Here is an 11,187-nt window from a genome sequence, read left to right on the forward strand (position 1 = left end):
TGCTGTGCCAAGGACCCTGCACGTATCATTCCCCTTCATCCGCACAGCACCTGGCCAGGTGACTGCCATAGCTTGCCCACATCTCAGCCAGGGAGTAGCCACAGACGGAGTCCTTTTCCTCTGGGTCGTACCCCTCAGCCTCTCACAGGACGGCTGTGGCCAACACCTTCAGGTGGGTGGGAAGAGGCCGCAGGAAGGAAAGGTGGCAGCGCCAAGATGCCCGTGTGTGAGGAGGATTCCTGTGGTGCCACGGCTCCCTGCTTTGTGTAGGTATAATTAATAAACATGAGCCCTTTGCCTACCTGTATGTCTCTGTGGCTGTGAAACATTAAGATTTCATTTCACAGGTGACTTGTGGATCTTCTCACACCATTTAAAAGATCCAGTGGGTGTTTTGTGTGTATCCAAGTATATTTTCAAAATTGAAAGGGGAAGGGAGGGCGGTGACACTGACACTTTACTTTCTCAAAACCCCAGGAACTAACAGGCTCTCCAGGCCCACCTTTGGGTTGTGATCTCCTTTGGGTTGATGGGGAGAGGAAGAAAAGAGGGGAGGGGGAGAGAGACATGCTAGAAAGGTTAGTACTTAGGTGAAAGGGGCAAGTAAGGTATTCTTAAGCGTCTTGCTGCTGCTCCCTCCAGCCTTGCCCAACGCTGAGTATCTGAATGTGCTCATGTCCGTGTCAGGCCTCTGCACAGCTAACAGCAAACATCACCACTGAAGTCAGGCGGCCAGATGAAGAGCAGGGCAGCCAACTCTTGTGAGCTGTCACCATTTGCTTGTGCCTCACTGTTTTCTACAGTCACTTCTTTCTCCATGTGCTTGGATCCCACAAGTTGAACATTTATCTGAATGCCACAAGCCATTCTGCTAAATGGCATGCTGCCGCACTCATTATTTGCAGTCTTAAAGTATTCTTTGAGACAAAGCTTCGAAGCTTGATGTTATTCACCACCTTGCTGTGGCTGCATCTTGTCAAATGGAAACTCTGTTGCAGCTTCAGATACAGGTTAAATGAGGGGTATGTCAGCCACCGGGGCTGACCTTTGTCCCTCTAAGACAGTGGTTCTCAGCCTTGGCTGCACATGAGAATCATCTGTTTGTTTGTTATGGGGTGGGGCCACAACGTTAGTAACAAAGAAACAGAATTTCCGGAGGATGAGGCCCAGAAATCAGGATTTTAAAAAGATTCCCAGGTGATTCCAATGTTCAGCCAAGGTTGAGAACCACTGCTCTAAGGAGTGTGGACCTGTACCTGCGCAAGCTGGATGGGTTTTAACTCAGATGGACAGGAGAGCAAGTGGACCTCTTGGGTATGTGTATGTGTGTGTGTGCACGCGCACACGTGTGAGCATACCTATTTCATAGGGAGTTGCCATATAAGGGCTCCTTCCTCCTCAGTGCCCTGCCCTTCCTGAACTTGTGAAAAAGCCCTGCCCTAAAATGGGCCTTATTCAGGTCAAGAGCCTGGATTGTGGAATCAGAAAGACCTAGATTTCAATCTCTACCTGATGGGCAAGTTACTTAGCCTCTCCAAACATCAGTTTCCCCCTCTGTAAAATGGGGGTTAGCAATAGTACCAAAAGGGGCTGTGAGGATTAAATACTTTTCATGTATTCCTGATAGTCATTCAATAAAGTGTAGCTGCTATTTTGATTACCGCCTGATTGGATTATGTGGCATAAGAACACTGCTAAATAATGTGCCCCCGTGTTTTTGTAAAATGTAAACCCATAGGCATTTGTAAAACAATTAATATTGTTGTCATTATTATCACATTAATGCCACTAAGGAAATTTTTTTTTAATTTTCTCTCCAAGGTGGTGTGTGTGTGTGTGTGTGTGTGTGTTTGCTTGTTTGTTTTGGGTAGATTATTTTTAATTTACCTCTTTTCACCCTCATCATCTTCCAGCTCAAGGCATGAAGATGGGGATTTTAAATCTGCTTTCACCACCCTTTCCTCTAACTCTAGGGAAAGTTGTAAAAAGCAGAGAACCCCTTGCCCAATCCACCTGGTAACCTGGAGATTAGCCACTTTCATGCCACTTCAAATAGAAGAAGAGGGTGTAACCTCCTCACTCCCCCCCCCCACACACACACACATTTTTCCCTTCAAGGTAGCAGGAGGCACAGGAAGTACTCACCTGATCTCCCGTTTTTGCCCATCTCACCAGTCACGAATTGGCAGAGGAGCGAGGACATCTCCAAGGACCACTTACTCTTTACCCCTTTCAAGAGACTTTTCCAGAGATCTCCTCAGCACCAGCAGATCTCTCATCCAGCAGCACCCTGCATAGGAGGGCCAAGCGGGGGAGATCGGTCTCAGTCTGCATTTTCTGTTTTTCAGGAAGCACAGGATGCTGCTGCTGTGTCGTTCTGCTGCTTGCAGCGCCTCAGCCTTTCTCTTGTTTTATGGCTCTTTCTATGATTAGGAGAGACGCAGAGTTTATGGAACACTGGATTCACTCCAGAGACCCAACTTGGCAGTCTGTCCTTTGAAACCCTAGAGCTTGGTCTATTAACTCCGCAGTGAGTGAGAGTCTGTCCAAAGATGCAACAAGCGAGTAAACATTAGCAGTGTCAGCTTTTTCCCTTTCTGGCTTGTGAGACCAAGGTAGTCTACCCAGCTGAAAGCAGACAGCTAGCTGGTCCAGGGCAGCCAAGCTGACGGGGCATCCTTGCGGCTGGGTAGGTACTGCAAGCAAGCATTTCCATGCTGTGGAGTGCAGATGTGGTAGCAGAACTTGAAGACAACAAAGGCAGTGGAAAACAGCAGGCTCCTAACAGTTCACCCCTAGGTCCTAAGCTTGGTCCATGTGAACAAGGTAGCGAGGAGTGTGTAGGCCCGATTGGTGGCCGGGAGGAGAAAAGGTGTTTTCAAAGTCAGACACCACTTGAGCAAAGGCACAAATAAACAGGGAGGTGAGTGGAATGGAGACAATACTGGGGAGTACTGGGAAATAAAGTTAGATGAGTGTAGGAAGGGCCACTTATAAGAGGGTCTTAGTAACTTGGTCCTGATGGTGATGAAAGAATCCCCTGGGCTTACTATTGAGCAGAGATGTGACCAACTGGGAGCTGGGTTTGCAGAAGCCACATTTGACTGACATGAAGTACAGGGACCCAGGTTTCAGCCTCAGCTCCCAGGGTGTGGGCACAATATCAGAGGGGGTGGCAGTGCTAAGCGCTAAGGCGAGGCAGAAGAGGAAGGATGCAAATGCCATTTCAGAGGAACAAACTGAAGTTGGTGACAGATTGTACCAAAGCAGTGAAAGGGCGAGTGGAGGAGACTGCCGTGTTAAGAGGGGTGAAGGCGGGGAAATGCAGGAGACGCACTCCCAGCCCCTCCTCCCATCAGGAACTTTGCGATGTCTGCCTTAAAGGGACTCTCCCCCTGTAGACAGTAAATCATGATTGGGATGGTGAGGTTCTGGAGTTTGTTGATTCTCATTGTTAGGTTCCTGGAGGCGGCTGTTCAGTAACCTCTGTCAACCCACAGAAGGACGATTAATGAACAGACCAACTGAGGGCAGGGACCTCCTGGGGATGACGTACCGTTTGGCTGTCAGTCCCAGTCCCATGTTTTATTCCTGTTTGTGGACATATTCAGGGGCCTCTGCCTTGTCCACACAGTGGGCTGTAGCTGCTCTGAGGGTCAGGACCTTGTCTCGTGCTTTCATGTTCCCGAGATTTTTATGGACATAATAAATAAATGAGATCTTGACAAGCCTCCTGAGAACTCTGCACTACAAGGCCAGATACACAGCCAGAAACCTGTCCAGTGAAGTGGAACTGCCAAAGCTTCCCTTCCATGTTTGGTTTTGCTTCATTGCTGTAAGATTTCTGGCACCGACGAGGACACTGTGTTGGAAAGTACAGGGGAGCGGAGAGAGATAAGGACATAGTCCACCCTGTCCGCCAGGGCTTGAGATCAGGTAGGAGGAGAGGACACATATACCTATTACCACAATCTAAGCCAGTGCATGAAGACTCCTGATCTCCTTGCCTGGGGTTACACCTCAGCCTCATCTCTGTTTAGGTTCTCTCTTGACACCAGCCACTTTCCATTGTGCGCCTCATGGTTATTTTTGTATATGTCTCATCCCTTGTCCTGAACTATTCTAAGGCCAAGATCTGAGTCTCTTTCACCTCTCACCAACCCTACTCATGTGCCCTAAACACAGTGGTAGGTTGCTAGCTAGATGGATGCTGGATGGGTAAGTAGATGTACAGATGCTGTTGTAGGTTGGTTCCCCAGGAAGCAGGCTCTGAGAGGCAGGTTAAGATGTAGTAGGTTTTGATCCCAAAAGCAGTCTCAGAGAAACAGAGAGACACTGGATTGTAAAGCAGACCCAACAAGGCATTATGCTTTGGAGCTGGAATAGGCCTTCGAACTGTTCTACATTGCGGTGAGGGGCAAGGCCTTTATGTATAACTAGAGGCCCGGTGCATGGATTTGTGCACTGGTGGGGTCCCTCGGGGTGGCCTGCAGGCATTGGGCCCTAGCTCGCACCCCCAAGCTTGTAGCCCCAGCTCATGCCCCCAGCCTCAAAGCCCCGCAGCCCTGCCTGGAACCCCACCGCACCCTCACCTGCTCCACCATCCCACCTGCAGGGTGACCAATCGGGGCTGAGCCCCTCCCCCTGACCTCAGTGCCTGGGAGCCAGGCGGCAGCCCCGCCCCCCCGCCACCACCACTGGTCACCATCTGCAGGGCGATCGATCAGCAGGGCAGTCGAGCTCCTGCTCACACCCGCCTTGGCCTGGTGCCACCCACTCACCTGCTCCACCATCCCACCACGGTCCCACTCTCGTCGGGGCCCATTGGGGGCGGCAGTGCCTCCACTGCCACCTGCTGCCTGTGCCGCACTGCCCCTTGGTGGTCAGCGCACATCATAGCCAGCGGTTGAACTCCTGGTTGAACAATTTGCATATTAGGCTTTTCTTATATAGGATGATAGAGTGATCATGCAGGCCGTCCCAGGGTGTGACCTGGGATGAAGCTGTTCCCTTATGCTAAGGGCCATCTGAAGGCAGAGCTCCCAGCAGTTTGTGGGGTGTTTGGGCCTTCATTCCCAAGGCACAGCCTGGGCAGTACGTCTCAGCATCCACCCAGGTGGCCTCTAAAATTCTTCAGCAATGTTTCATTGGGGATGCCAGCCTTGTCATCCAGCAGTGTGTAGGGGATAGTTGTTGAGCTATAAACTTTATCTAGACCTCATAGCTTGGCACCTAAATCTTTACACAATCCAACAGATACTGGTTGAACATCTGCTTTGTGATCAGGGTGGCGCAGGGTGCTTTGGTGGCACGCAGAAATGGAATTAGATGTGGCCCTGCCCTCAGGAGGCTTGCAGCCATGATAGGGAGACAAAACACACACACACACACACACACACACACACACCCTGTCCCGCCCCAAAACGGGATCTGCAAGGCCGGGCGGCATCAGCAATAACTAGTGCATAATTTGGAGCATGGGGCATGGTGGTCTGGGGTTCTGGTGGAAAGGCTTCATGGAAGCATTTCTATAACTAGAGGCCCTTGAGGGTGGGGTCCCCCTGAGAGGCCACCTGGGAGAAGACGACTCTCTTCCTCAAAACATAAAACCGGGTGCCGTGGTGGTGGTTGTAGCCAACATGTAAGTTCCTAGAGATGGTGAGAGAATGTTTATGAGTATGTCAACATAAAGCTCTATTATGTGTTATATTTCTCTTTTAAAATATGGCACCTGCTTTTGTATTTGTCAGCAAAAGCAAATTATAGTCACACTTCCCGTGAGCGCGTCCTCTAACTGGTTTATTTTCCTCCAGAGTTACCTTTGGCTCCCACTTGAATTCACATGTAAATCTCTAGAAAAAACAACAACACTATATACATAATTTTGTTGTGTTTTTCAGTCACTTGGCTTCCAACCCTTTATGTAAAATGCCTGTGTAGGTGGGTGTTTGGGCTATGTTCTGTACAAGGATAGAAATAAAGAAGAGAGAAGAATTTTTTTTTAAGTTTCCCCTAGCAACCTATTCCAAGAAAACATATCAGAAGAGTGACTGCCCTTTGCCCCACATCTGTTAAGGCATGCCAAAAATACACATTATGTTTTTATACACCAGAAATCCTCTCTTTATGACACAAATTCTGAGGCTGCCTTAGAACAATTTTCACGTTCATATTGGGTTTCCTAAACTTTACTGCCTGGGAATAAATTTGAGGCTGTTCATGGAAAATCTAGTGTGCAGTCTATAAAAAATGGCAGGCTTGGCGGCACAGAAAGTGCTAGACACACCCTAATAGAAAGCAATATTTTGTAACTCAGTTCTCCAGGAAAAAAAGGACACGCTTTGGCAACGTCCAAGGATTGGCTTCAACCGTTGAAAAGCCACAGGAGCAGCCACCGGCTTCTAGGTTCTCTCCTCAGAAGTCAAATATGCTTTCTTTCTGGAAACGGTTCTAGCCCTGAAAGGAAGCATTCTGGTGATACATAGCTTTGTGACGACTCCCAGTTTCTTTTTTATAGTAGAGGCATCTGATTTTATGTGCAGGAGGGAACTCGGGGAAGGACTGTTCTGGTGAGCACGCACGGCCCACAGTCCTGATTTGGGGCCTGTGGTTCTGCTGAGAAGATAAACTGATCTTTCAGTGTAAAAATGGGGGAGAGGGGATGGGGCCATCTGCAGGGCAGGCCTCTTTCTGACCACATCGGAGTCTGGGTCCTTGGTTTCCTTGGGATAACAATGAGAAATTCATGAGAGAGACTGGGGTTGGGGTTACAGGGTAAGAGAAACTAGGGTGCAAGAAGTTGGGGTTAATATCCAACAAGATGAAAGGATAGTCTTTGCCAGCCAGAGTTCAGCCCCAGCGGGCTAGTACTGAGTATAAAATAACAGTGATGTTTTTACTTTGTACTTATTCTTTTATATTAATTAAGCATGCACAGTGTGTTTGAGACTGGGTTAACTATTTATATTTAACCCTTATACCAGCTTTCTGGGCCCCATTTTATAGACCAGAAAAATTAAGGCACAGAGAGGTTAAGCAACTTGCTCAGGGATGTGCAGCTTGTCAGTGGATATGAAACCAGTCTAACTCCAAAAATGGTGTTCTTGTACCAGGTGGACTATGTAGTTAGGTGAATGGATGCCACCAGGCTTCTTTGCATCTCGTACCAGCTCCTGTGAGACCCAGAACCCTGACCATTAGGTCCTTTCATTAGGTTCCTTCTGTTTGGTCAGGACCCTATTTTAAGCTGCAGACATTACCTGCATTAACCCAGTAACACATGAGTAAGGATGGTTGGCACTGGCTCTGGAACAGGGGCGGGTGAGGGGTAGCTTGGGAGGGAAGATGGGAGAGCAGCATAAAGCTGCTGCCAGGGAGAGAAAGTCCTGGGAAGACCCTGCAGCCACTCTTATCTCCAGAGTGAGGGGAACCTGGTGGATGGTGAATGTGGCAAACACTGAGGGGCGAGAAGGGTTGAAAAGCAGTCAAGAAAGGTGCCAAAGACAAACCAACATTCTCTTTTCCAGAGTGCACCTTAGCTGGGTCCTAAGCCGCGTTTCCCCACTCCAGCATTTAGAAGCTTTTCAGATATAATATCCCCAGGGCATGGCAACCAGTTGGATTCAAGGAGGAGAAAAAAAAACTCAAAGATGAGACTGCAGCACCGTGACAGGAACTTGAGATTCAGAGCTATACAACTTGGGTTTGGGTTTTCAGCGCTACCTCTTAATTACTGCTTTTTAGTAACATCATTTTCTGACCAAAAGAATGCAAGCTGTTGGTAGAATATGTGAAAACAATACAAAAAAGACAATCCGATAGAGCCCTAAGAATAGATGTGCTTTTCCAAAGGAATGAATGTAGTTCTAAAGCAGTTTTGAAAAGATGCAAGAGAGCTTTATTTTGGAAAGAAGGGGGCTTCATATGAGAATTAGAGGCCTGGTGCACGAAATTTGTGCACAGATAGGGTCCCTAGGTCTAGCCAGCGATCAGGGCCAATCTGTGGGGTGACCGTCGGGTCGATCAAGGAGTCCTGCTGGCACTTGCCTTGCCAGCCTGGGGCCTGCTGGCTGGGGGCAGCTCCTGTGTTGAGCATCTGCCTCCTGGTGGTCAGTGAGTGTCATAGCGACTGGTCGTTCTGTCCTTTGGTCAATTGCATATTAGGCTTTTGTTATATAGGATTGGAGCCCCTCCTTTCTGAATTGTTTACTTGGGGACACTAAAAACATCTGGCTATACCTCCAGGCAGTGTCAGAACCAGACCTGGAAGCCAGATCCTCTGGCTCCTCTATTCTTCTTCCAAAACACATGTAATTTTTTTAAAAGGAGCCAAGTTATTCTGGGAGTCAGGATATCAAAAGGACCCCTACTCTGTTTCCTTCCAACACTTTCCACCATGTTCTTGCTGTCCCTTCACTCTTTTTCCTCTCCTGAGGCTTCTCCCTCCTGGGCACATCTGCCCAGAGGTCGGACCACCACAGGCCCACTCCAGGCCCTTCCCTTTGCCCCGCCCACACCTGTCCCTCAGTCAGAGTTGCCCTCCATGGAGTACTCGGAAGATTTTTACTCTTTTTTTCTTTAATGCCCAAGAGATAGGTGCCCAGTGACTATTAATTGCAAAGGTTAGCTTACTTTTAGTTTAATAGCTACCAGGCTTCAGGAATAGGTTTATTGGCCTCCGATGCTCCAATCATATTTTATCTTTGTTTAGATTGACTTTTCATTTTTGTAAGGAAATTTGTTCATCTGTCAGTGTGTTTACACTTAGAATTTAACTGCATAATTTAGCAATTCAGTCTCAGCCAAACAAGGCAGGCAGGACTAAGTTAATACAGAGTCCACTTTTAAAGAGCCCACAGTTGTATCCAATGGGGATTAAACCTGAATTTCCTTGAAATTTTTTTCCTGTTGGCCTCTCTGTATATAATCCTGGTTTCCCTGTACCTGTCCTCAGTTGCTCCTGCGGCATCCCTCATTTATTTTTCCTAAGAAAATGCTCTTTGCCTTGTTCTTGTCTGACAATACACCTTTATTTGGAAGGGATCACCCAGTCTTACAGCACAAAACTAAAGATTCCCAAAGCTGTGGCCTAGCCCAGTTCTCTCTCCAGAGCAAGAATCCTGCATTTCAGAGGCCTCTGGGCCCCTCCTTACTGTCTAGGAAACCCCTCAACTCAGCATCTCCATACCCAGATCATTGTCTTTTCTTCACCTTTTCCCAACAGCCACCAAGTAAAACAGCTGTGAAGTCATAAGAACAATGAAATAACCTACACACATGATCTCATAGCACAAACAGGACATGGATAAAGCAGGTATTCTTATTCTCAGCTTACCCATGAAGAAACAGATTCTGCAATATTAAGTTACCAAATCTATAAGAAATGGATAAATTTCCATAAGTATATAACCTTCCAAGGCAGAGCCAGGAAGAAATACAAAAGCAGAAAGTAAGCGGTGGATTTTTACTATTTAACGCCCCCCCCCCCCGCCTCCTCCTTAAAGGGGACAGAAACAAACATGAAAAACCAGCCTAAACAATCTCAATGTTCAGTGAGAGGAGGTTTAAGGAGGCCCCGGCATGGGAAACGGGAACTCTCCCCTTCCCCCTCCCCTGAGCAGACCAAATAGAGAGCAGTTACTCCTTTGAGACACCAGCGCTGAATGAACAGCTTCTGAGAACAAGCAAGGAGGAGACCCAATGGGGAAAGCTGGGAGGCCCGGAGCCCTCAGGGAGCTGCGGGAGCACTGCAGCCCAGGAGCATGATTGTGTACTGTTCCCTCCACTTCTGTGCAGGTGCTTTGGCCTACCCGCAAAGCACCACTACCCCCAGCTACGTTGGCTGGAGCCTTTTTCCTCTGGAGCAAGCAGGCACAATGGCACTTCACTGCTAAGCCTGGCCTCAGTGCCCAGAGCTGTCCAGCCTGCAGGCCAGTGCCTCAGGGCCACGTGGGAAGCGCATGCCCAGCTCTAAGCAGCTTCCCAAACCACCTGGCACATACTGCCTATGCTCCGGGTACCTCTACACCCGACCACTTTCTGTCTAACAAACCAGGGAGAGACTGTATAGAGAAGGCTGGGGAGCCACAGGCGCTCTGTCAGGACTGCGGGAAATCTTTGGGGTTGGAGGGGCCGGTCAGCGCCATTGTTTATGTCTCCCTCCGCCTCTAGAGTGGGCAGGGATTCTAGCCATGTGCTCTGGCCTATCAGCAAGGTCACTGCAATGGGTTTCCAGACTCATTTCCGAGTCCATTTTGGCCCCAAACAAAGGGAGCAAGCAGGATCAATAAGGCATTGCTATATGCACCTGGCCCCTCTACCCAGAGCCACTCTGGCTCAGTAGGCCAGTGCCTCTGAGGCCTGAGGCACCCATTCGGCTCCTACCAGCCTGCCACAACCACCCAGAACACGCAGCTTACACAGAGGCCCCTTAGACAAAAGGCTACCTTTTCCAAACTGGGAGAAATAGCTATTTTGCCTAATTCATATAAACAAGCAAGGGAAGTCAAACAAAATGAAGACAGAAGAATATCTCTCAAATGAAGGAACAAGAAAAATCCGGGGATTGTGGGAGGGGGGGGGTCGGGGTCGGGGGGACAAACAAGGGAAATGGAGGTAACTAATTTACCTGATAAAGAATTTAAAGAAATGGTCATAAGGATGCTGACCAAACTTGAGGGTGGAGCAAAGGAACTCGGGAGATCTTCAACAAAGAGTTGGAAAGTTTAATAAAGAACCAAGCAGATCTGAAGAATGCAATAACTGAAATGAAAAACATTAGAAAGAACCAACAGCAAACTGGAAACTCATTAGAACAGATCAGAGACTTGGAAGACAGACTAGTGGAAATCAACCAATCAGAATAGCACAAAGAAAAAATGGATTGAAAAAAAAAAAAAGAAACCAGGATAGTTTAAGGGACCTCTGGGAATAACATCAAGTACTCAAACATTTGCATTGCAGGGATCCCAGACGGAAAAGAAAGAGAAAAAGGAACAGGAACTTTATTTAAAGAAATAATGGCTGATTTGCATCTCTTAGATGAATAGTGACTTTGAGCATGTTTTCATATGTCTCTTGGCCTTCTTTATGTCCTCTTTTGTTAAAGGTCTATTTAGGTCTTTTGCCCATTTTTTAAAAAATATATTTTTATTGTTTTTTAAGTTGTATGAGTTCCCTATAAATTTT

At 47.8% G+C, this 11,187-nt stretch overlaps 1 protein-coding gene across 2 annotated transcripts in view; it reads left to right on the forward strand.

Moving 5' to 3' along the window:
• The window catches only part of TNFAIP8L3 (TNF alpha induced protein 8 like 3), a 37,265-nt gene that overhangs the window by 1,179 nt on the left and 24,899 nt on the right, over positions 1 to 11,187 (forward strand). Inside the window, exon 2 of one of the 2 annotated variants that reach the window (XM_015558928.1) lies at positions 2,176 to 2,313. The exons of the other annotated variant lie outside the window; for it this stretch is intronic. Coding sequence (XP_015414414.1) covers positions 2,176 to 2,313 — 138 coding nt within the window. The remainder of the gene's footprint in view (positions 1 to 2,175; positions 2,314 to 11,187) is intronic. 2 annotated transcript variants of the gene reach the window in all.

Source organism: Myotis davidii, unplaced genomic scaffold, assembly GCF_000327345.1.
Source record: "Myotis davidii unplaced genomic scaffold, ASM32734v1 scaffold132, whole genome shotgun sequence".
Taxonomy (NCBI): Eukaryota; Metazoa; Chordata; class Mammalia; order Chiroptera; family Vespertilionidae; genus Myotis; species Myotis davidii.